The sequence below is a fragment of the Eubalaena glacialis genome, chromosome 2 (genome assembly GCF_028564815.1).
Source record: "Eubalaena glacialis isolate mEubGla1 chromosome 2, mEubGla1.1.hap2.+ XY, whole genome shotgun sequence".
NCBI lineage: Eukaryota > Metazoa > Chordata > Mammalia > Artiodactyla > Balaenidae > Eubalaena > Eubalaena glacialis.
This window is the reverse complement of record NC_083717.1, coordinates 168061262-168087542: the sequence shown is the minus strand read 5'-3', so window position 1 is coordinate 168087542 and position 26281 is coordinate 168061262. Positions and strand designations below refer to the sequence as shown.

At 41.6% G+C, this 26281-nt stretch overlaps 2 protein-coding genes across 4 annotated transcripts in view; one reads left to right on the top strand and one right to left on the bottom strand.

Annotated features, from left to right (window-relative positions):
• Positions 1-12346, top strand: part of NEK9 (NIMA related kinase 9) — a 36143-nt gene extending 23797 nt beyond the window's left edge. The window contains exons 17-22 of one of the 2 annotated variants that reach the window (XM_061181079.1): positions 1315-1485; positions 2200-2259; positions 4647-4855; positions 5765-5878; positions 7440-7649; positions 9680-12346. In XM_061181079.1, the coding sequence (XP_061037062.1) occupies positions 1315-1485; positions 2200-2259; positions 4647-4855; positions 5765-5878; positions 7440-7649; positions 9680-9802 (887 nt within the window). In that variant the 3' untranslated portion in view covers positions 9803-12346. Of the gene's footprint in view, positions 1-1314; positions 1486-2199; positions 2260-4646; positions 4856-5764; positions 5927-7439; positions 7650-9679 lie in introns of both variants that reach the window. The other variant, XM_061181078.1, reaches the window with a different exon arrangement.
• A 2174-nt stretch (positions 12347-14520) lies between these two features.
• ZC2HC1C (zinc finger C2HC-type containing 1C) lies at positions 14521-26254 on the bottom strand. Of its 2 annotated transcripts, XM_061182742.1 has the most exons (4): positions 26141-26254; positions 23943-25290; positions 15537-15620; positions 14521-15431 (listed from the first exon to the last, which is right to left on the bottom strand). In XM_061182742.1, exons 2-4 carry the CDS (start codon positions 25269-25271, stop codon positions 15357-15359), a joined length of 1488 nt encoding a protein of 495 aa, XP_061038725.1. In that variant the 5' UTR covers positions 25272-25290; positions 26141-26254; the 3' UTR covers positions 14521-15356. The 2 variants fall into 2 exon arrangements, with proteins under 2 accessions (XP_061038725.1, XP_061038724.1); XM_061182741.1 differs by having other exon boundaries at positions 14521-15620.
• Between the last annotated feature and the right edge of the window lie 27 nt (positions 26255-26281).

Below are 26281 nucleotides of genomic sequence, written 5' to 3'. Positions count from 1 at the left end.
CCTGCATTGGGAGCACAGAGTCTTATCCACTGTGCCACCAGGGAAGTCCCTCTCCCTTTATTTTCTAAGTGAGCTTATTACCTTAAATTCTCCCTGAGCACTGATAGCTTCAATTACCATACCTGACTTCTAGACTCACTGATTCAACAGTCCCTTGATTTGGATGTCTAAAGATAAAGTGGCTTTATAGCCCGGTCTTCCCAGGTTGGTCCTGATTCATGCCTACTGTCTGGGCTTAATCATTAATAGCACCCCCTTGTCATTAAAAAATGCCCTGATTTGGATAAGAGGTAATGGGCATCTCAAACAAACTTACTGTATTCAAAATCAAATTTCCGATCTTCTGTTCAAACCTGTTCCTCCTGCAGCCTTCCTGTTTCAGAAAATGGCAGCTCTATCCTACACCCCACATCCCATCCATTAGCAAATTCTATAGATTATCTTCAGAATATATCCAACCACTTTTTACCATCTTCACTGTTACAACTGATCTCCCTGCTTCCATCCTTGGGCCCCTGCAGTCAGTTCTCCTCATGGTAGCCTGGGGGATCCTTTTAAATACCTACTGTTCAGAATCTCTACTAGTTTCCTATCTCAAACAGGAAAAACCAAAGTCATTGGAATGGCCTGCATGACCCAGACTTCAGTCACCCCTGACCTCTTCTGTGGCCACCGTCCCCTCCTTTACTTTGCTCCAGCTGCAGAGGACTTCTGTGTTGTGTTTGTGATACATACTTTGCACTTTGCTATTCCCTCTGCCTGGAAAGCTCTTCCCCTAAATATCCACCTGGTTCTCTCTCACTTCAATCAGGTCTCTGCTCAAGTATCAACAAGTACTTCTCTGACTACCCTGTCTAAAGTAATGATACCCTACTATTATTGTTTATTTCCACTTTTCTTTATTGTTTATCTTCCTTCTTAGCACTTAATGCTACCTGAAGTAATTTATTTATCAGTCTCTCCCCACTAGAATGTCAGTTCCACAAGGGCAGCAACTTTGTTTTGTTCTCTGCTCTCTTCCTAGCACTTCCAGCAGTGCCTGTCATGAAGTAGATGCCCAATAATTATTTGAATGAATGACCAAAAATGTTGAATGAGTGAATGAATGGATAGCAGTATGTAGGAGCGGTGGTCATTTTTACCTGGGTGGCATCAGGAGTTGTTTAGGCTTTATATAGGGGAATAAATAGCTTTCCCTTGTTTTATACATGGTGGAAAATCTTTTTAGCTCCAGGGCATAAAGATGGGGAACCCAGAGGAGTTGGGAAGCCAGTGTTCTGTTCAATTGTCTGCTGTTTAAATTTTTTTGTCTAGATAATCACATTTTTGCCTGGGGCAATGGTGGTAATGGTCGCCTGGCAATGACCCCCACAGAGAGACCACATGGCTCTGATATCTGCACTTCATGGCCTCGGCCTATCTTTGGATCTCTGCATCACGTCCCAGACTTATCTTGCCGAGGCTGGCACACCATTCTCATTGTTGGTAAGGGTTCCATATGTGTTGGTTAGGATGGCTTTGACAGAGGATAGACCCACATCTAAGTTACTGGTGGTCACATTCTGGCAAACAGAAGTGTCCTGAAGAAAAGAAGCTACTTGTGTAAGTCTTAATAATTGTCAGTGATGCCATATCTAGTGGTAGGAATAGAACATTGTCGTTTGCTGTCTTATGATAACTTCGGGCTCTGCCCCCCTCGCCGTAGAATTTGTTACTTCTAGTAGTCCACTAATTAGTTTATCTGTGCTCATGCTTTTGTGAGAAACATACAGTACACCTTTAAAAAGAAACTAAATCATAACTGCTTTCTGCATAAAGATTCCTTTGTTATGAACAAATTGTAAAGGTCTGTGTGAGGGTTTACAAGTTCATTCTTTAGGTCAGTGGTTCACAACCTTGGCTGCGCGTTGAGGAGTTTTTAGAAATCCCATTGTCCTGACCAATTAAATCAGAACCTCTGGGGTGGGACCTAGGCATTTCTACTTTCTAAAGCTTCCCAGGTGATTCCAAAGAATAGTTAAGGTGGAGAATTGCTACATAGTTGAATATAGTTAGAGTAGCTATTGGTGCTTGGCTTATAATATTTATATCTGGTGTGAGAGATAGCAGTTATCTCCTAGATTAACTCCCTGTCCTAGGCTGTCACTTTTCCTGTCTCTGGCTGTAAACAATGCTTACCTACTGAATATTTTTCCTCAGAGAAAGTATTGAATTCTAAGACCATCCGTTCGAATAGCAGTGGTTTATCCATCGGAACTGGTAAGTAGCAGTATCTCAGGTACCAGTGGTTTTCTGAGGTGTGAGTCTTTGGGTTGAATTCCGTGCAGTCTCCCAAAAAAGGAAATAGGAAATATCTTTGGGAAATGAGGAATACAGTGATCAAGAGGGAAGGTCATAGTTTGGTAGATTTCACAGTAAGTTATGACTTTTACATTGCGGTCAGAGGGAGAGTACGTCTTTGCCACCACACATGTGGGAGTAATTATGTGGCTTGCCCAACATTGTATTGTGACTTACGTACTGTTTCTTTTCTTACAATGCTAGGGGCTATGGGTTCTGTCTACCCTTTACTTCCATAGTGTTCCCAGGGGTATTCCAATCTATAGAAGTAGTCCTTCAGAATAAGCCCTTAGAATTAAAAGTTGGCTAAACTTTCAGTGTAGTTGGGAAAATCAGCCCAAACCTCTCTAATACTTTTCCTTTGGCTGCTTTCTTCACGGTTCTCTTATTTGGGGCCATGCTAGGAAATTGAATCTGTGTTCCTTTTGGTTTTCCATTAGCTAGAGTACCTGTAGTCTTTGATGTCTCAGAACTGGATTCTGATATTTTGTGCAATCAAAACAGATGAAGACCCAGAATGAAAGCAGACTAATCCTCCAAAAAGACAGTTGAAAATCTGATCTAGACTTGTTGAGCTCTAGTTTACACAAACACACATCATACCTTTTATTAGTTTCCTTTAGTAATCCATTGCTCAGCATCTGTTTGTGCATATTAATATCTGTCACAAATGATAAAATACCTTTTTGCTAAGCACAGCTGTTACATTACAGCTCCGTTTTACTGGAACAGTATTTAAAGGAAAAACATAAGATTAAAAGCAAATGTCCATTGTCTGGAAAATATAAACTCTGTAAGGGCAACGATTTTTGTCTTTTTTATTCAATAATTTTATCCACATTGCCTAGAAGAATGCCTGGCAAATGGTAAATGCTCAATAAATATTTGTTGGTTGAATATGTTATAACCATCCAGTGGAATATTATATGTGTTAAAATGAACAACATCTACAAATATTTCCATAATGTGAAATGTAAAAAGCAAGTTGCAGCAGACTACCTGCCTTTTTATAAAGTTCAAAAACAAGCAAAATAAATAATATATTGCTTAAGGATACCTAAGTATGTGATAAAGTTTTTTTTTTTTGCAAGAAGAAATGAAAAATACAAAATTAATCAGAGTAGTTATATGTAGGTAGGAGGCCAGAGAAGGAAGGAATTCACAAGGCAGATGGAGCAATACAGGTAATATTCTTGTTCAGCCCTGTCCCATAGCTCTTTCTGCAATAATGGAAATGTTCTATGTCTGTGCTGTCCAGTATAATAGCCACCAGCCACATGTGGCTGTTGAGCAGTTGAAAAGTGGCTCTTGCGACTGAGGAACTGCATTTTTCATTCTGTTTAAATAACCATATTTGGCTAATGGCTACCGTATTGGAAACTAATTGTACTTTCATGTAGTAGATGCATGTATGGTTATTTTGTTAGGCATCAAAACTTACACATACGTTAAAAATAGTCTTAATATGTATGTCAAATGTAACATAATTTTTAAAGGCCATTTAAAACAAAAAGCAAGCTTAAAAGGTTATTTTGGCATCTACAGTTCTGCTGCTTCGGTAAGATCACAGTGTGGCATAGTCAGTCCTCAAGCCAGGTTAGCTGGTGATCATAAATAAGCTTTTACATTTAACTTCAGAATATACCATGCAATTTTTTTTTTTTTTTTTAGCTTTGGCAAATTACTTTCTTAGTTATATTTTTCTTTGGTCCATATTAAAACTCAGTTTCATTTCCTGACTGTACATCAACTCATCTTCATTAAATGTAATTCGGAATATGCTGCATGATATTTAAAGAACCAGCCATCATATTTTTAAAATTCTTACGAATAGTCATTAAAGAATTTAATGAATTTAACGGTTGAGGACTTCTCCATTCAGGTGTTTCCCCGGAAAGGGAGTTAATGGTGAGTTTATCTGGCAACTTTAAGAGGTGTTTGGCTCAAATGTGAAATAGCTTTGTATATAAGATGAACCTCTATGAAGGATGTTGGAGTCTGGGTATATCTGTTAAGGCATGGATGCTGTGGTTGGGGTGAGTATTCAGTAATGCTGTAGAACATTGATAATCTGCTGTGGACATAAGGATAAGCAAGTTTGGAAAGTAGAAGTGAATATTGCTATAAAGATACCGATACACAGTACCTTGTATAAAACTAAAAATTTAGTCCCAAGTATCTGACTTACACTGTTGCTGTTCTGCTTCACGCAACTCTAGGAACCTCTCCAGGGGTCGGTGGGGCTATCAGATGGTAAATCTTGCTGCATAGCAAAGCTTTCTATTTCTGTGCTGTGTATCTGTCAGTGGTTCAGAGCTCTAGCCCAGGAGGTGGCAGCGGTGGCGGTAGGGGAGAAGAAGAGGACAGTCAGCAGGAATCTGAAACTCCTGATCCAAGTGGAGGCTTCCGAGGAACAATGGAAGCAGACCGAGGAATGGAAGGTTTAGTCAGTCCCACGGAGGCCGTGAGGATCGGTAGTGGGGCCAGCAGCTCCTGTCCTGGCTGGCTTCGAAAGGTAATTCCTTTGGTAGAGGTACCTCTGTAGGGACTAGAAAGGATCTGTTTCCCATGTCCTATCCAAGCGTTTTGCAGCAGGCATCTAGGTTTCTGATTTCTACCTGAACCGAAATCACCAAACCTCTAATCCTTTTTCTTCCTGACAAGAAAAGATATAAGATGTGCTCATACCTGTATTACTTAAATGAATGGAAATTAATGCAGCCTTCCTTGAAGGCAGTTTTTATAATGCATGCATGCAAAGATTAAGCTTCTAGATTTTGTACTGTGGTTCGTAGAAGTAGAATATTGGGGCAATTGGAATGCCTTATGGTAGAGAAATGCTTTAACAGTGGTTATCTGTGGGTGATGGAATTACTGGTGATTTTTATCATCTCCCTTTGCCCATCTGTATTTTCACATTTTCTACAGTCAACATTTATAGTTAGAGAAATTTTAAATTTTTTACACTCCCCCCCCCACCAAAGAGAGAACCTGTAGATTTAAAGCTCCCTCTATAATAAGGTTAAACTTGATAGCTACATAGGAATATGAATGGAGGAAGCAGCACACAGTTCTATCTAAAGCTTTAGCCTCAGCCTTTAGCAACCTGGCAGTTGGCCTCACTGCCATCACCTTAGAGCTTCCCAACTTACTGAACAGCCTGTGTAGACTGAGTGTGTTAGAGAAACATGTCAGACTCCAAAATGTTCTTGGATTTGAGTTTGAATTCGCTTCACTATTCACTCCTCAGAGGAAGGAATGGCAGGATGTTGACAGGTAGGGCGAGCTATGTTGAAACCACAACTGTCCTGCTCCACTAGAGGGTGCTGATGTCACGACAGAGTGAAAGCTATAGCAAGAAGGGAATTTGGGCGAAAGTAAATGGCTCAAACAGAACTGATGAGATTCTTTCTCTTATACATAGGAGCTGGAAAATGCAGAATTCATCCCTATGCCTGACAGCCCATCCCCCCTAAGTGCGGCTTTTTCAGAATCTGAGAAAGATACTCTGCCCTACGAAGAGCTACAAGGACTCAAGGTGGGCTCTGAAGCTCCTTTGGAACACAAGCCCCCAGCAGGAGCCTGGGTAACTGAGCTTTTGCCTTTAAATCACAACTAGGTAAACAGTGGCTGTAAGCTCTGCCCAGTTCTCCTGGCCTCACTGTCTTCCCCTCTAGCTTCATTGGTTTCCCAGCTGCCCAGCATCAACTCATACTGTCTGTTCAGTAGTGCTTAAAGCCTCTACGCAAGGCTAAACTGATTTCTGTGGAAAAGTATCTGCCCTTTCACATTTCTGACAGGCCCACATCTTTCTATACCAGATGATTGTCTTTCTTTTCTCTCTGCCTCAGAAGTACCAAAACTGAAATTCCAAAATTCAAATCCAATTTTTCATGACACTGCTGGGGTAGGTTGGAGGTTCTAAATGTAAGTAAGAAATAATACTTGTAGTCTACTGGGGGAGCAATGCATGTATACCTAACTTCGGTAGAAATCAAATTGTGGTAAATATCTCAATAAAACTGTAAACCAGGGATCATCAAACTTTCTCTAAAGGGCTACATAGTAATTATTTTAGGCTATGCGGACCATACAGTCTCTTGCAACCATTCAATACTGATATCGTAGCACAAAAGCAGCCAAAAATAATGCATAATGAATGGGCATGCTTATGTTCCAATAAAACTTTATTTACAAAAACAAGCAGTAGGCTGGATTTGGCCCATGGGCTATCATTTGTTGACCCTTCCTATAAACAAAGTACAGTAGAAGAAGGGAGAAAAATCCAGGCTAGGATAATTGAAAAGCTTCCCAGAAGAGGAAATAAAGCCTTTGAAACTTCAAGGTAAACATTTTAATTCCTCTGTCAGCCGTCTTGAATTGTTTTGGCTATCCTGTTTACTGAACATCTCTTAAATCTCTTCTAAAGTGTGATCCACTACATTTCATGAATATTGACCCGTTGAATCATGGTGTCCTCACTGTGATCAGAAAGACTTGTTCCATCTGGGAAGATCCCACATGCCATGGAGCACATAGAGTAGAGTGCGCCACAACTACTGAGCCTGCGCTCTAGAGCCTGCGAGCCACAACTACTGAGCCTGTGTGCCACAACTACTGGAGCCCGCATGTCTAGAGCCCATGCTCCGCAACAAGAGAAGCCACCGCAATGAGAAGCCCGCACACCACAACGAAGAGTAGCCCCCGCTTGCCACAACTAGAGAAAGCTCGCGTGCCAAAAAAAAAAAAAAAAAAGACTTGTTCCAAACCAAATTGTGCATTCTCTCACTTCAGCATTTTAAATCGGAAGATATCAATGACTTTAAAATTTTTCACAAAGTTCTCCAAAATAGATGATTATTCTTTTACCTTACCATAATGCAGACTGAGGCACTGAGAGTTCTCTTGCTCTGTTGTGTTAGAGCCAGGTTCTACTGTAATCCCAGCAGTTTTCTGTTTCTCTTCCATTTACTTCATGTGTATGTGTTTTATATTGTTACTGTAAAAGTAAAATCTGGTAGCACTTAGAGGACATTTGGATTGGGGAGCTGTAGCATCCGGGCAGAACCTCCTATGACCCTTTCCTCCTGTCTCTCTAGCCACCTCGGCTGAATCCTGCAGGAACATGCGCTGGGAAGGGAACACCCTTGACTCCTACCTGTGCATGCAGTGCTCTGCAGGTGGAGGTTGAGAGACTGCAGGGTCTGGTGTTGAAGTGTCTGGCTGAACAACAGAAGTTACAGCAAGAAAACCTTCAGATTTTTACCCAGCTACAGAAGCTGAACAAGAAATTAGAAGGAGGGCAGCAGGTGAGAGCATTAAAAGAATAATTGAATTTCTAATTCTGTTTTGAAGAATCACAGAAACAAAACACCAATGCCTGAAATAGGCTTACTTCTTTGCAAGTACTTACCTTTTGATGATGTAACATTTGTAATTAATCCCAGATGCTTGGTCCTTCTTCAGGCACCTGGATTGAATCATTTCATCACCTAACTTCCATTGTATTTTTGTTACCTTTGTTTTTTCTTCTACTTATTATGAAAAACTTTAAACATTACAGTTCGGTGGACACCCATACATCCACCATCTAGGTTCAACCGTTGTTAACATGTTGCTGTAATTATTTCAAATGTGTTTGTGTCTGTGTATGTGTGTATGTTTAAAATATGTGTAGGTATTTATCTGTATATTTGAAATATGAGTGTGTGTATGTGCGTGTATTTTTTTTCCTTTTTCTCTTTTTGCTAAACCATTTTCAAGTAAATTATGAAAGTCATGACATAGCCTCCCGAAATACTTTATTACACATATCTAAAAATAAAGATGTCATTCTTCTGGAGAACCACAGTACTATTATCACACTTAACAAAAATAACACTAGTATTCTCAATTCTCATCTAGTACCCAGTTGATACTCAAATTTTCCCAGTTTTCCCATAAAAATGTCCTTTATAACTGTTTTTATTAGACCAGAAACCAGTCAAGAACCCCCTTTTACACTATTATGTTTCTCATTTCTTTTAATCTAGAACAATTCCCTCCATCACCACTCCTACCCCCCCTTTTTTTTTAACATTTTAAACTTATTTTATTCAGTGATCCATACTTCCCTCACTGATTTGAAAGATCACATTTAATATATTGTAAATATCCAAATACACACGGGTTCATTTTTAGGCTCTCTGTTGCTTTGAGCTATTTAATTAGTCCTATTTAAAATACTAGAGTTTTGAATGTCTTGATTCCCAGTAAGGAAAGTCCTGTGCTCCTTTTTGTTCTTTTCCGGGGTTACATTGGCTATTTTTGCACATTGCTTCTTCTGTATGAATCTTAGAATTCCTCAAAAGTGAAGTTTCTCAAAACTCCCTTTGGTATTTATATTGGAATTTATTAGATTTGCTTTGAATTGTATCTTTATTTGAGTAGAGTTGACACGTCTGTAATGCTGAGTCTTCCCAGCCTTGAATAGTTATTTATTCAAGTCTTCCTTTATGTTCTTACATGAAGTTTTATCATTTCTTAGAAGTCTTGTGCATTTCTTTTTGGATTATTGTTGTTGTCATCTACCCCCGTTTTTAAAAAAGATTTCCATGGCATTGGTTTGTTGAAGAAACAGGGTCAGTTTAACAGAATGTCCTACATTCTGGATTTGCCTTATTTTCCTGAGACATTGCTTATCTTATTCTTCTGTCATCCTGTCATTTCTGTGAACTGGAAGTTAGACTTAAGGCTTGATTAGGTTCAAGTTAAACATTTTTGGTAAAAATACTTCACCGGTGATGCTGCTTGCGTCGTTTTTAAAGGGCCATAGTATAGCTCTATATAGAGTGAACTAGGTTAGGGAAATACTGTCAACCTTGGCTTTGCCATTTACCAGGTTTATGTGTTTGGACAAATTACTTTGTTTCTCTGAGCCCTGGTTCTCACCTGAAAGAAGAAAATAGTTGTTGTATGGTTGTTTTGAGGATTAAATGAAATAATGTCTATGAAAGTACTTTGGAAAGTAATATACACACTTGAAGTAAGCATGGAGTGATTGGCAGCTGTAGGAGGGAGGAGGATTGTTTTGCCTAGGGCTGTTTGAGTTCTAAAACTGAAGAGTTCTGCATCCCAGAAAATCCTGCAGTCCTGGGCAAACCACGACACTTGGTCACCCTACCTGCAACAAATGTACGAGTGTGGACTTTATCTAAGGTCCTATTATTAAGGTAGTAGTATGAGCTCCTCACAAAACCATGGCTACACATTCTTAGAGGTCGGCATTGAAAATCTAGTCCTGAAATACTGTAACTAGGTGGCAATGTTGTTAACCTGGACCTGTGTTTTATCTGGACAGGTGGGGATGCATTCCAAAGGAACTCAGACAGCAAAGGAAGAGATGGAAATGGATCCAAAGCCTGATTTAGATTCAGATTCCTGGTGCCTCCTGGGAACAGACTCCTGTAGACCCAGCCTCTAGTCTCCTGAGCCTGTATAGCCTCCAGGAAACTGGAATCCAAAGACCTTCACAGCACACTTACTGAACGCAGAGAGCGCTTTCCTGGCTTCGTTCACTTGCAGACAAGGAGCGGGCGGCGGAGGCTCTGAAGCACTTTCCATGTACACTTGGAGAGTAGCATTGCCTATTAGATAGGATCTAGGAGTGGTTTTGTGTTGGAGAATGGAAGGGCCCCATGGCCCTGGCTTTGTCCTCAGTGACTGCCATAGCAACAGCAGCTCTGTACCTCATCTGGTGATCCCACCTTTGAAGAGGAGACACAATGCTTACCTTAATTTTGCTGGTAGCAGCTTACATCCCACTTACCATTTTCACCATTAATTGGAAGCTGCCTTGGGAATTCAACACCAGGCATTGCACCTCTGGGTGGAAGAGGTTAAAGTGTAAAGCTGGAGTGGGCTGGAACCAGGTGTGGCGCATCCAGGGTCATCTGGAGAGTGGTGAAGTGTTCTAAGCCCTCTCAGGAGCCTTAGTCCAGGAAAGTATGGTGGAGTCCAGGTGGAGTCAATCTCCGGCTTGTTTTCAGAAAGTTCAATTATTTTGTGCAGCTAAATGCTTGAGGAGGAGCAGTGGGCTTAGATGGCTTTTCCTCTGAGGGTTGAGTGAGACTTCTTCAATGAGGAGTAGAGAAAGAAGGGTAGGTCCCTCCTCGTCACACAGCAGGAGTGTCAGGCTGTGGCCAACGCAGGGTGGGATTTCCTAGCTTTGGAAGATTCCTCTGAGAGATGAGGCATCTCGTAGAGAATTGAGTCCGTGGGGCAGTAGGAATGGACTTCAGAGGAAACCGTGAGGGGAGGTCCTGCTTCAGCTGCCTCTACTCGGTGTCTTCGAGAGGGCCAAGAGTGACTGAGTCTTGTGCCCCTGAGAAGACTTCTTGTGCCTCTGCCTTCATGGCTCTTAGGGTTCTAATCTTGACATCAGCAGCCCCAACCGCTCCCTTTCTATATGTCTAGTCAGTATGTTTCCCCTTTTGGTGTTTTATGAAGCCATATCAGTGAATCTGTATCATCTTTCCTACTTGAGCGGCCCAAAGCCAGCCCCCAGACCAGGTAGTCCCTGAAGCCTAGCAGAACAGGAGGAGCCTGCCAAGTGAGAGGAATTTGGCTGAGAGCTCCCTTCCGATCCCCGTGTCTTCATGTCCTTGTAGACAAGAGCAAGCTAGTTTTCCCAAAGAGAGAAAGTGTCCTAGAAACATTTGATGGCTTTACTTAAGGATGTGAGCATTGTGGTTCCACCTAGCCTTTAGTATTTTGAGTCACAGGAGCTGCCTTGATGAGTCTCATATCCTACCTCCGTAGAAAGAGCTAAATTAATTTTTGTTTCATTTTCCCCAACCAAAAAATGAATGTTTGATATCTATTTAATATTTTGGAAGGACCTGTGCAATGGAAATTGCCATTTCCCTAAAACTGGTGGTGTAAAGGCTGCTGCTCCGGGAAAACCCCTCAGCTGGGGATGGGCAACTCTATTCAATGGGATCTTCTCTGGTTTAATATTCCCATTGTTTTCTCAATTCTGGGAAGCCTAGTACAATGGTACTAATGTAATCACTGAAGCCTTTTCTTAAAATAAGGGAAGGGGCCAACCCTGGATTAAAGTTGCAAGTTCTGGGGACTTGGGGTTTGCAACAAACCCTAACAATGGGTTTTGATTCATCATGTAAATGCAACTTTGATTTTTTTTTTTTTTTTTAAGGACTGACTGGCCTTTCACGTTCCTGTATCCCTCATGCTCACCATCTCAGCAGGCCTGAGAGGCAGGGTCATTTTGGGTGTTAATCATGAGTATTGCTTCTGCCATGGAACCGAGGAACATGGGCACGTTGCTGAGACTATGGGATGAAAGTGAGCACTGAAGGGAGGGTGAGAGCTGGGCTCTTGGTCCGGAGGGGAAGTCACTCTCTAGCAGTGGAACGCTGGGGTCGTTTTCTCTAGCATGTTCCCTTGGGAAGTCTAGGTTTGCTGTTAATCTGGCTGAGAATCTAAGTTCTGTGCCTTAGAGACAATTTGCACTTTCCCAAATTGTGCCTGGGATAGCCATATGATTTTTCCCACCAAAAAGCTACGCAAACAGAAACCAGTTCAAAGGTGGTAGCCATGCATCAGATAAAAAGTAAAAGGTGAGGCAGCAGAAATGCCTTTGAATGGTTTTCTGTAGCTAATTCTCTTAAATTGCGTCCTACTTTTCTTCTTTATGTAGCCCTAGGTGTTTTAAGTTTTCCAGTAGTATTGCTTTTGAGTTATAGTATAACCCGAGTTACTCCTCTGCTCTGACATTGTTGCTGAAGAATTAGCTTATTGTTAGCCAGATGTTTGAAAGGTTGAGGGTGGAGTGGTTTGACATTTCTGTTTTAAATAAACATTTAAACTCTCAATCAGTGCTATGCCTCAGTGAGCCTACGCATGGACCTTAGTCACTGGGGATAAAACACGCAGACTCTAGGCCTTCGTGAATTTTTGATTCAGTGAGTCTTTATATAAATAAAGAAATAAATGGTCTTGTAACAGAAACAATGCAAGGGACATTTGCACAGAAATAATCTTTGCTTCTTGCCAGTTTCTTTTTCTTACTAATAGAATCATTTTTGCTGCTGCAACTTTTTTTCCCCCCAAACTTCTACAATATAGTGCTTAAAATGCAGAAGGAGAAAAAGATGAGCCATTAAAAGAGGAAGGGTCATGTCTTGTACTTATCTCCACAGTGGGCTTTTTCAAGTGATACTGCCAGTTTATGTTTGTAAAACTGTTTTCCCTCACAAAGGCTGAACTGTATTTGGTCTCCCTGGCATAGCCAAGTTGTAACTTCTCTTGGCTGAACATTTCACTGAAGTTTAGAGCAAGAGCAGACTTAACTCACATTTCATTTGATTTTGCCGTATATTTGGAAACATTCATAATAGAACAACTCTGGTGCAAGGATGTATTGTAAATGAATTATTTCAAATGAGCATCCTTGGGCCTCCAAAGAAATATTATTCATGATAGTGTCAGGGCAGAGTGGGCTGTAGTCAGGACCACGAAACAAGTTCCTTCCTGCCACAAAGCAAAAAAATCATTTATTGCTTCAATGATTAACTATGGAAATAAACATGCTGATCACTAAACCTCACAGAATTACGAACATTAGGGAGAAAAACACTGTATCACATCTCTGCTACCTCCTGTGTAGTTGTGAAAAGTGACAAACTGATGACCTAAAGCAAATGTTGGCCAAAGGTGCTGTGCTGCATTCAATACACTGCATATACTTTTTAACGAAGTGAGTTTCACCGTAAGATTTTTTCTCATTGCTTAACCTTTTGAACTTTAAAATTTATAGCATCTACTTGCACTAAAGGTTCTTGGATAAAGTAGTATAACACACGGACATTAACAAGCAGCATTTATTTATTCTCTGTCATCCTCTGCTATCTAGGAAGAGACGTAGATAGAAAAAGGTTCTTCTTCCCAAAGATCCGATCAAGCTAAATTTAAAAGGCTAATAGATATTCCTGATATAATCAAAGGCCTAAACATGTTGAGATCGAAGGGAACACTATGGCATTGACGTTTGTTCCTCTAGCAGCATAACAAAGCACTCCCCACACACACAACAATTGTTCTCCCTGGAGGCCCCTGGTCTGTGACCTTTATAACGTCATCCAGGGGTTCCAGACCAGGCAGACAAGGCAAATAAGTGAAGCACGCCAGGCGGGGCTGTGGTGATCTGCGTGCTCCACCCCATCTGGAAGGAGCAACTGATTCTAAACCCCACTCAGTTGGTGCTATATAGGGTTGCAGGCCCAGGGTTTCCAGAACTTGCAGTTTTTCAAAAGATGCTCCATATCCTAATTTTTTAACGTCGGATTATATTTTTAATACTGTGTCAGTCAAATAAAACATACCTGCGGGGCAAAGCAGTCCACAGGCTACCACTGTGTGACCTTGGCCACCACTCATTCTAGTCACCTATTGCTTTTACCATCAAGTGTGAAACTTAAAGTGGGTACCTCATTAAACTTGACTGGAGGATGTATATATTGGGTTAAATATCCAGTGTCTCTCTGTGAGTTTTCTTTAAATGACCAACCAAAAGCCCTATTATGTGATACCTCTCTTTCTTTGTAACAGTTATGAAGAGCATAAAGCAATATATGCTGTTTTTTGAAGCATATGATTTTTTTTAGCCTAGTGTCTAGCAGCTTCACAGCTAAAGCCTTAAACTTGCATATCAAATTGGTCTGATCTGTTAGCCCAGCCACTCAGCAGAAGCTGCAGAGGAAATGGAACAAGAGTGAGTGGCCATCTGTAGTTTAGTAAATGTGGTTTTGTGGTCTGCACAGTCCCCTTTGCCCAGGTCAGGTTAGGTGATTTTTCTCCAGTGTTTTAAACTAACAATTTGAGTGATGCTCTCAGGACAGTAATCTTACTAGTATTTCAAATCTGTTGTGTTAGCTTCATCCTACCTGAACTGATATCTCCCCCATCAGACATTACCTTATCACATCACTTCTCCTGTTTGACAAGTCTAAGACTCACTCATTTTATTATTTGTTTAATTTTAAATTCCCCAAACCCATTTATTGAAGGCCTAATTATGAAGGTTACTTGCAGTAGGCACGATTCTGCCCAGAGAAAATTTTAGATCTGGTATCTTTTCCTTCAAAGTTTAGTTTCTAGAATAGAAGTTTACTGTGATGTGATCAGCAGGGACATGTGACACCAGAATGTCCCAGGTTGCTTTGATGGTACATTTTGCTGCTTCATTTTAAAAGTCGTTAAACCAACCTGATTTGAAAGCAGAGTGCTAGCAATAGCTGAAACTGAAGTTCCTTCCTTCCTTTTTTTTTTTTTTTGGACATATGAAATCCATTAGGAAGGAACAACTACAGAGACATAGTGTGCTTTCCCCCATCCCTACCCTGTAAAGTATTGTACATAAAGATGAGGTTCCCTTTATTACACGGTACAACATGGGGAGGGTTTAGGACATACTGGCGCCTGAACCTTCCATACTTGTATTGACTTTTGGCCAGGACCATGTATCGGGGAGGTCATTTGCCTTACAGCAAAACTGTATTTTTTATAAGATACCGTGATCCTCTGATACCAACGAGCCAACTTCTTGCAAGAACAAGAGGAGTTAACAGAAGCCATAGACATACATGTAGAGGCAGCGGCAAGAAGGCACAGCAAATGCAGGCACTTAACTAGCACAAACCACAATCAGGCTTGCAAGAAGAGAGCTTTAATGTAGCCTACTCGCTACTCTTACGTGTCCTCACCCATCAGTTCTTAGGGCAATAACATGAGGCACACCAGCCGGAGGCGGTGATTTAGTGGGAAGCTGAGGCTTCCTGTTGCCTTCTGCTGCTGAGCAATGGGTCTCTCTTCACCGATTTCAGCTCTGCAGGCAGACCTGGGAGATGTAAAAGTTGTAGTTCTTTCTGCTCTGCATCAAATTATTCTACTCCCATTTACTGCTGAAGAGAAGCAGAGCCTTCTGGACTATCGAGGAGGTTTCCACTGCTGTCTGCTCAACTGCAGTGCTTCCTTGGAGGCGGAGGGCGGTTCTTGATGGTCGTACACTTAGGAATGTGCCACTCTGCCACCTTGGGAGCAAAGTGGCGGCTACAGTGAGGACACTGAATATAGTCTGGATTTTCTGCAGGCAGGATGGGAGGCAGGTCGGAGGGGTTTCCACCCTTGGCAATTACCTGCTGGACCTCTCGAGCCTGACGGAGGGTACGGATGAAAGATTCGTGCTTCTGTTTCCAGTTGCTCTTCCAAGGAGGTTCAGCCTGTAAGTTGAAGGAAGACTGATCATTTAACTTGGTGTCTATCTCATCCCCTTCCTGAGTCTCCGTTAGAATGACAGGAAATTAAGGTCAAAGAGAACAGGAAAGAAGCAACAATGATAACTGACTTGCCAGAGTGGAGGCACTTAAACCAGGGGTCCCCAATGCCCCCGGGGCTGCGGACTGGTTCTGGTCCGCCGCCTGTTAGGAACCGGGCGGCACAGGAGGAGGTGAGCGGCGGGTGAGCGAGCAAGCGGAGCTGCATCTGCTGCTCCCCCATCACTCGCATTACCGCCTGAACCACCCCCCTCCCCGCCCCATCCATGGAAAAATTGTCTTCCACGAAACCGGTCCCTGGTGCCAAAAAGTCTGGGGACCGCTGACTTAAACTAAGGGCCTGCAAAGGCGGATAGTACTGAGAGGCAAGCCGTATTTCCCAGCAGAACCCCTGAGAGGCTCAGTGCTTGGAAATACAGGTAGTGGGAAGGGGGAGGTACAGGGCGGAGAACAGGTTGGCTCCCAGGGCTCCTCTCCACCTTGCACATCCAAGTGTCCAACACTTCCAGCACCCTCTCTGGAGAAATTGAACCAGACAGGTTTCAGACTCAGGACATCCAGGCACAGTGGAGAACAGGGTTAATCTAGGGGCTGAAAATGGAGATTAAGGGCAAGTGTACACAATGTATTGTGGAATTAACTGTCAGCTTCCTTCCCCAACTCAGCTCCCAGAGTACCAGACACAGGTGCCCTCATAGGAGGCAAGAGTTCTCTGGATGCACCAAGCAGTTGAGAGAAAAGGTGAGATGCTGATTCTGAGGGACCCCAATTAAAAGGCTCACTGTTTGATAACCCTAATATGAAAGCCCTCAGTCAACAAGCCCCACTTAAGCTTAAATATGAACGGACAGTCAGTAAAGCTCTAACAAGGAAGAGACCAAACAAGTACATGAACACACATGCATACACACTCAGGAAGTAGCAACAAGGCAGGTAGCAGAAGAAATTTTTTTTACAGAAAATCATAACATCAACAAAGGAGTGTTAGAAGAGATTTTATCTATGAAACAGGAATATATATACTATGAAAAAGGAATGAGAGAACCAGAAAGAACTATTATAAATTAATACTGCGATAGCTAAAAATAAAAATAGAACTGTTGGACCAATCACAAGCACTGAAATTGAAACTGTGATTAAAAATCTTCCAACACACAAAAGCCCAGGACCAGATGGCTTCACAGGCGAATTCTATCAAACATTTAGAGAAGAGCTAACACCTATCCTTCTCAAACTCTTCCAAAATATTGCAGAGGGAGGAACACTCCCCAACTCATTCTACGAGGCCACCATCACCCTGATACCAAAACCAGACAAAGATGTCACAAAGAAAGAAAACTACAGGCCAATATCACTGATGAACATAGATGTAAAAATCCTCAACAAAATACTAGCAAACAGAATCCAACAGCACATTAAAAGGATCATACACCATGATCAAGTGGGGTTTATTCCAGGAATGCAAGGATTCTTCAATATACGCAAATCAATCAACGTGATACATCATATTAACAAATTGAAGGAGAAAAACCATATAATCATCTCAATAGATGCAGAGAAAGCTTTCGACAAAATTCAACACCCATTTATGATAAAAGGCCTGCAGAAGGTAGGCAGAGAGGGAACTTTCCTCAACATAATAAAGGCCATATATGACAAACCCACAGCCAACATTGTCCTCAATGGTGAAAAACTGAAACCATTTCCACTAAGATCAGGAACAAGACAAGGTTGCCCACTCTCACCACTATTATTCAACATAGTTTTGGAAGTGTTAGCCACAGCAATCAGAGAAGAAAAAGAAATAAAAGGAATCCAAATCGGAAAAGAAGAAGTAAAGCTGTCACTGTTCGCAGATGACATGATACTATACATAGAGAATCCAAAAGATGCTACCAGAAAACTACTAGAGCTAATCAATGAATTTGGTAAAGTAGCAGGATACAAAATTAATGCACAGAAATCTCTTGCATTCCTATATACTAATGATGAAAAATCTGAAAGTGAAATTAAGAAAACACTCCCGTTTACCATTGCAACAAAAAGAATAAAATATCTAGGAATAAACCTACCTAAGGAGACAAAAGACCTGTATGCAGAAAATTATAGGACACTGATGAAAGAAATTAAAGATGATACGAATAGATGGAGAGATATACCATGTTCTTGGATTGGAAGAATCAACATTGTGAAAATGACTCTGCTACCCAAAGCAATCTACAGATTCAATGCAATCCCTATCAAACTACCACTGGCATTTTTCACAGAACTAGAACAAAAAATTTCACAATTTGTATGGAAACACAAAAGACCCCGAATAGCCAAAGCAATCTTGAGAACGAAAAATGGAGCTGGAGGAATCAGGCTCCCTGACTTCAGACTATATTACAAAGCTACAGTAATCAAGACAGTTTGGTACTGGCACAAAAACAGAAATATAGATCAATGGAACAGGATAGAAAGCCCAGAGATAAGCCCACGCACATATGGTCACCTTATCTTTGATAAAGGAGGCAAGCATATACAGTGGAGAAAAGACAGCCTCTTCAATAAGTGGTGCTGGGAAAATTGGACAGGTACATGTAAAAGTATGAAATTAGAACACTCCCTGACGCCACACACAAAAATAAACTCAAAATGGATTAAAGACCTAAGTGTAAGGCCAGACACTATCAAACTCTTAGAGGAAAACATAGGCAGAACACTCTATGACATAAATCACAGCAAGATCCTTTTTGACCCAACTCCTAGAGAAATGGAAATAACACAAATAAACAAATGGGACCTAATGAAACTTAAAAGCTTTTGCACAGCAAAGGAAACCATAAACAAGACCAAAAGACAACCTTCAGAATGGGAGAAAATATTTGCAAATGAAGCAACTGACAAAGGATTAATCTCCAAGATTTACAAGCAGCTCATGCAGCTCAATAACAAAAAAACGAACAACCCAATCCAAAAATGGGCAGAAGACCTAAATAGACATTTCTCCAAAGAAGATATACAGATTGCCAACAGACACATGAAAGAATGCTCAACATCATTAATCATTAGAGAAATGCAAATCAAAACTACAATGAGGTATCATCTCACACCGGTCAGAATGGCCATCATCAAAAAATCTAGAAACAATAAATGCTGGAGAGGGTGTGGAGAAAAGGGAACACTCTTGCACTGTTGGTGGGAATGTAAATTGATACAGCCACTATGGAGAACAGTATGGAGGTTCCTTAAAAAACTAAAAATAGAGCTACCATACGACCCAGCAATCCCACTACTGGGCATATACCCTGAGAAAACCATAATTCAGAAAGAGTCATGTACCAAAATATTCATTGCAGCTCTGTTTACAATAGCCAGGACATGGAAGCAACCTAGGTGTCCATCATCGGATGAATGGATAAAGAAGATGTGGCACATATATACAATGGAATATTACTCAGCCATAAAAAGAAATGAAATGGAGGTATTTGTAATGAGGTGGATGGAGTTAGAGTCTGTCATACAGAGTGAAGTAAGTCAGAAAGAGAAAAAGAAATACAGTATGCTAACACATATATATGGAATCTAAGGAAAAAAAAAAAAAAAGTCATGAAGAACCTAGTGGCAAGATGGGAATAAAGATACAGACCTACTAGAGAATGGACTTGAGGATATGGGGAGGGGGAGGGGTGAGATGTGACAGGGTGAGAGAGTGTCATGGACATATATACACTACCAAATGTAAAATAGATAGCTAGTGGGAAGCAGCCGCATAGCACAGGGAGATCAGCTCGGTGCTTTGTGACCACCTAGAGGGGTGTGATAGGGAGGGCGGGAGGGAGGGAGATGCAAGAGGGAAGAGATATGGGAACATATGTATATGTATAACTGATTCACTTTGTTATAAAGCAGAAACTAACACACCATTGTAAAGCAATTATACTTCAATAAAGAAGTTAAAAAAAAATAGAACTGTTGTAAAATAATGTCAGAAAAGTTACGCAGAATGGGAAAAAGGATCAAGATGGAAAGTAGAAAAGATTAGAAAATTAGGAAGTCAATCTAGAAAGTCCAACACTGACTAACAGGAGTTCCAAAAACAGAAAGCACAAGGAGGAAATTATTAAAGAAAGAAGACAATAAACATTCCTAGAAATAAATATCACTACCCTTGAGACTGAAATGGCCTACCCACTATCCAACACAATCATTGTAGAATTTCAGAATAAAGAGAGAATCCTATAAGCTTTAAGAAAAAGAAAAAAATCTATAGGTTTCATATAATGGAGCAGAAATCAAAATGGTATTAGATTTCTCAACAGTAACATTGGATGCTAAAAGCTAGTGGGAAAATGCCATAAAAGTTCTAACAGAAAATAATTTTCCAGCTAGAATTCTCTACCTGGCCAATTCATCAATCAAAAATAAAGCTATTATATAGATATTTTAATTCATCCCAAGACAAAAAATATGCCTCCCATGCACCTTTCTTAATAAAGCTTCAGCAAAGCAAATAGTAAAGCAAGAAAAAGGAAGACACAGGATGCTGGAAACAGGAGAGAAGCAGAGAGAAGTTCCAAACAACAGGTCTGCACCAGGCCTGGAGAAGAACCAGTCTGGACTGGAGCAGGAAGAAAAAGAATGGTGGGATGGAGGTTCCAGAATAAAAAAAAGTCAAACTGATAGAAAAACATTAACAGGTGTCTGATACTGGGCAGATCATTCAGGGGAAAAAAAATAGAGTTAGGTATGTAGGAAACCAAGCAAATTAAAACATGGGTCAATTATTAACTCTGGGTGCATGTGGGCAGGGGCAGAATCTGTTCACTCAGCAGTGAACAAAATTTATGTGGTTATTATCACATAAATAGCTGACTACTGGTTTAACCCAAAACTGTGATTTCACTACAATGGAAGGATAAGGGAAGGAGAAAAGTGGGAGGAGAGGGGATATGAACCCAGAGTGTCCATAAGAGGAGGTCAACAGATAATGTGCAAAATTGATAAATCAAGCAAATAAGTATATTATTTAGAAATATGGAAATGCATACCAGAAGAGTCATCTATCAGAACTGCCTGTGGGAGCTAGATGAGGGGCCAGAGAGGGATGAGGCAGAATACTGTTGATCTGCATTATAGGTCACTTAGTACTACATGATTTTTTAAACGTATTCAAATACTACTTAGATGAAAATAAAATTAATTTTAAAAAGAAGAAAAAGGAAAGCAAGCAAGTAGCTGCTTGGTGATGAATATAGGAAGAGATGTTATCAAAGGAAAAGGAAGGATCCATCAGGAAAATCTTACTGAAACAGACAAGGCAAGAGAATCAGAGTGTTAGAGATGGTATCTAGGAACCTTTAGAATTGAATTAGGGGAAAGTTCCTCAACTATATGATACTTATACTTTAATTCTTCATTGTATTGAAGTTTATTCAATTAACACTTATTAATCACAAAGCACAAAGATATAGTCTCTATGCTCAAATACATAAGGTCTAGTAGAGAGACAAGAGTATGAATGTGCTGGAAGTTATGTGAATATTAAAGGATAAAAGAAAGATCACCTGTTCTTGCAAGTACACTGAAGGAATAACAGAGAGACACAAACTACTCAGCTTACAAAGGCACAAAGCTTTGGAATAAAACTTGGGACAGTCCAAGGAGAGGAGTCCATCTCAATCCAGATCCTTTCTGCCTTGATGTCCTCAATGCAACATATTTCCTCAAACTAGTTTCCACAAAGCTAGGGCATCTGATCTCAGAAACCCATTTTTTTTTTTTTTTTTTTTGCTTTATTGCTACTGTATTTGGGAATTTAAGAAACACAAGATTCTTTTAGGTTCTGGCCAGAAATAAACCACTATAGTGGGACAGAGAATACCCCAGTGGATTATTGGGTTGACCAGAAAGAAAACAGGAAAGAACAGGAACTGATGATCATATCATTATCTGCAAGGGCAAAATGTTGACTTCTCGTTGGAAACCGGATTTCAGGGAGATGGTCGCTAAACATGGAAAGGACTTTCTTGTAGTGATCTCCCATATCGTACTGAAAGAAATAACTAACTGCAAAAGACTTCTCTTAACAGGCACCACATAAACTTGAGTTTTTAAAGGCCCCGCAAATACACACGTAAACTGTAAAGTGCTAACGGACAAGAGGTGCTAGCGTGGCAGTGGGAGGGTTGGAAGGAAATGAAAATAGAATAACACTCTCATAGTTTACGAGACTCAGAGCTGGACGGGGCTTTGAGATCATGTGGTCTAGGCTTTGGCGCATTTTGATCATTTGCATACCACTTTCACTTCATCCCCCTTACTATTTTTCTTTAAATTCATGATTCCTAGAAATCAAGGGCTTACTATGTTTTACTTTTCTAATACACATTACAATTACTGAAATAAAAAATGCATGTCAGCATGCCACACTTTGAGAAACACTCGTTTACAACCCCAGTGTTATAACCTTGACAAGGTGGTAGAAGCTTCACCAGACAATCTTCTCCAGATCTGACTGTCCAAATGTGCCTATGAAGTTCCCCCAAATGTAGGGAAGTGTCTCAAAGTCACTTTTTACAACATTTTTCTGCAGCTAGGAATGTTCACCAAAGATGAAGTCCTCTAATCCAGCAATCCCACTTCTGAGCATACATCTGGAGAAAACCATAATTCAAAAAGATACATGCACCCCAATGTTCATAGCAGCACTATTTACAGTAGCCAAGACATGGAAGCAACCTAAATGTACATCAGCAGAGGAGTGGATAAAGAAGATGTGGTACATATACACAATGGAATATTACTCAGCTATAAAAAAGAATGAAATAATGCCATTTGCAGCAACATGGATGGACCTGGAGATTGTTATACTGAGTGAAGTAAGTCAGACGGAGAAAGACAAATATCATATGATATCACTTATATGTGGAATCTAAAAAAAAAAAATGGTACAAATGAACTTGTTTCCAGAACAGAAATAGAGTCACAGACGTAGGGAACCGACTTGTGGTTGCCAGGAGGGAGTGCTGGGGGGGAATAAATTGGGAGATTGGGATTGAGATATATACACTACTGTATATAAGATAGATAACTGGACTTCCCTGGTGGTGCAGTGGTTAAGAATCCTCCTGCCAATCCAGGGGACACGGGTTCGGGTCCTGCTCCAGGAAGATCCTACATGCCACGGAGCAGCTAAGCCCATGCACCACAACTACTGAGCCTGCACTCTAGAGCCCACGAGCCACAACTACTGAGCCCACGTGCCACAACTACTGAAGCCCGCGTGCCTAGAGCCCGTGCTCCGCAACAAGAGAAGCCACTGCAATGAGAAGCCTGCGCACCGCAACGAAGAGTAGCCCCTGCTCGCCGCAACTAGAGAAAGCCCGTGCGCAGCAATGAGGACACAACGCAGCCAAAAATAAATTTTAAAAAATAAAAATAAAAAATAAAATAGATCGCTAACAAGGACCTACTGTATAGCACAGGGAACTCTACTCAATATTCTGTGATGACCTATATGGGAAAAGAATCTAAAAAAGAGTGGAGATATATATATATATATATATATATACGTATAACTGATTCACTTTGCTGTACACCTGAAACTAACACAACATTGTAAATCAACTATACTCCAATAAAAATTATTAAAAAAATAAAGTCCTCTATCTTTAAGGTGTTTACGCTCTAAATGGGGAGAAAAAGAATTCCAAACAATTGTGTTTCATGTATTTACTAAGAAGGTATATCAAAATTAGCCAATCTTGAAAAAATAGATACAGTTATAGGAGTGGTAGCAAGTCCTAATCTTGGGAGGTAGCAGAATATACTGCAGAGAGCGAAGAATTCTCTCAGGGTAGTGAAATGCTTCATAATATTTTTCTTTATATTTTTCATTCTCTTAAATTTTCTAAAGTAAGTGTTTATTACTTTTATAATCAAAAGGACATATATTTTTTAAGTCTAGATTTTTGGAGTAATTCTGACCCAGATTTATATGCTGACTGTCATTTAAGACTGTTTGTGATCTCAAGCAAGTCAACCTCTCTGACACTTGATTTTTGAACTGATAAAAGATAATGAAATCTTCACAGGGTTGTGGTGAGGATCATATGAAAAGCTCCCATCACTGTGACTGGCACACAGTAGTAATCAATAAATCAAACGTTAATTCTCACTTTCTCCCTATATGACACACGAAATTTTTTTAAAGAAAATGGATGAGGATATAACAGGCTCTTAAAATGATCCCCACTCAAGGCAAATCCATAAGGCCCTTGTTACCTTGACTGAGGCTGGTCCCTTCCAGTTCAAGTACTGCTCTAGTTCTGTGCCCTTGGCCCGGGCCCTGGAGGAATCAAACACTTTCCTCTTGGAACTCTGCATCCTGCGGCAGACGTTGGAGTGTCTCTCCAGCCTGAGCAAGAGAAACTTTCGGCCACAGTGGCTGCACTCGCCCAGTTCTGGCTCTTCAGTGGAACAGCTGGAGCCCGAGGAGTGTGGTGCCCTAGACGAGCTAGAATTGCTGGTGGACCTCCGCAAAGCACTGAGTGGCGCTTCTGAAGCTTGAGAAAACGTCTCCTTCAATTGCCCTGAGAATCGGTCTCGGATGTTGTTATTGCTTGCCACCAGTCTTTCCCTTTTGAGCTTCTGAATTCCATAATCAGAGAACTGGAATGGACTAGAATTTTCTTGAGACCGTCCCCAAGTTTCATCCTCTCCCGTGTCTCTACTGAAGACCTCCTCAGACATGAATTCTGGGGAGAAGATAGGTTTGTATGTGGTATTGCTATTGCCTTTAACTCTCCTCCCGGGGAGTACCATTCTCTGTAGCTCTCTTTTTTTGTTTTCCTCAGCCTGTTCTTTTTCCTTCTGGATCCTTCGGAGTTCCTCCTCTGTCTTCTTCAGCTTTTCCCTCAGAAGGGTCTCTTTTCTGCGGATTTCCTCCTCTAAACTCTCCCCTGCAGCTTCTAGTCTTTGGATCTGCGTCCACTCCATCCTGTTGGGGTTTGCCATGACCCTGTCCTCCTGACTGGCAGCAACTGTACCAACCACAGATGAATTCACCCAGTTCCTTGAACCAAAGCTACTGTATGAAAACTTTCTTGGCTCAGGGGGTCTTGGAGAGACATTCTGGTCCCCATCAGTGCCAGCCTCACCTGTACTATGGGGCTTCCGATGAAACACAGGTTTCAGTGGGTATGCCCGGTCCACCCCAACTCGCTTCTTTGTAAAGGAGATGAATTCCTGGTTATTTGCTTTGGGATACCGGGATTGAGGGTCTGGTGAGTAAAACAAACACTTTGCTTGGCCCTGGGGATTGCTTCTTGAATCTTGCTGGCTGATTCCAGCACAGCGGGGATAGGAGTAGCTCCGGGGTTTCGTGCAGGTGTTCCATTTGGGGTGAGTGTAGAGATTATCCAGCGTCAGCTCTTGGTTGCTCAAAAGCTTCTGCTGGAAATTGTTCCTCGGGTGCCCCATAGAGGACCGCTGGGAAGAGTCACCTTTTTCAGAGGGGTCTTGCTTAGCTGAGTGGAGCTCTGGAGCTTCCGTTTTATTATGTGGGAGCATAATGCCCACAGGCAGAGGCAGTGCCAGCTGGAGACCAGCCATTCAGGGCATGGACTGAAGCCTAAGGGAGATTTAAACCAGACATATGTGAGGAGTTTGTCTGAGGTTCACCTCGGTTGCTAAAGTAAACTGTTACTACATTTGTCCTACCCACATTTTCCCTTAGACTTTTTAGGGACAGTGGTGCTGGGTCTGCCAGAGCTTTCACTCAATAAGCATTTGGTGAACACTTATTATGTCTTGCGGGTGCTTATTAGGTCCTGAGGATAGAAAAAGGAATGTGATACAGGTGTTCCTGTCACCTGGCTTTCCTTTGCATCAGTACCAGCCTCTGCCATACACAGCATACTCCGTAGCAGGTGGAAAGAGCTATTGGATTGAAAGTCAGTTTTTAGGCCTGTGACACAGGACAAGCAGCTTCCCCTCGCTGGCTCCAGTTTCTTCACCCGTAAACTGAGGGGTTCTCTCAGAGTTACAGGACTCGAATTTAGGGACCTTAGGACTCCGAGTCTAGCCCCATCATTTTATAGGTGAGAAAACTGCGGCCCATTGGTAAGTGACTGGCACAAAGAGCTCTCGGGGCTTCCCTCCTGCTGGAACAATGCTTGACCCCAAAGAGCACAGCTGCTGCAGCTCAGGGCCTGCAGCAGGTGCCTGGCTGGCAAACCCTCACCCAGGGAGTCCCCGCGGCACAGACGGCAGAAGGTCTGTAATCTGAGAGGCGGGGACCACCTGATCTGGCCGCCACGGGTTTTAGATCCGGAACGCCTAAGTCGCATTCTGTCCTGTAGGGCTCAGCCGGGAAGCCTCTACTGGAGACTCCGCTTTGGGGACAAGCCCTCGCTCTTCAGTCTGTCGGGCCCTTGGGAGGTCGAGGGGCTGACCCCATGTCTTCCCGCCCTTCCGCGTACCTGAGGCTCTCGAGGACAGCTCCTGCTCAGGGGAAACCCCAGGACTTAGTTTTCCAGACCACACGCCCTCCCTCCACCGACGGCCGCGCAGGCGCTCTCAGCCTCTGTTTTTTCGGTTGCCTGGAGACGGGAGAGCGTGGG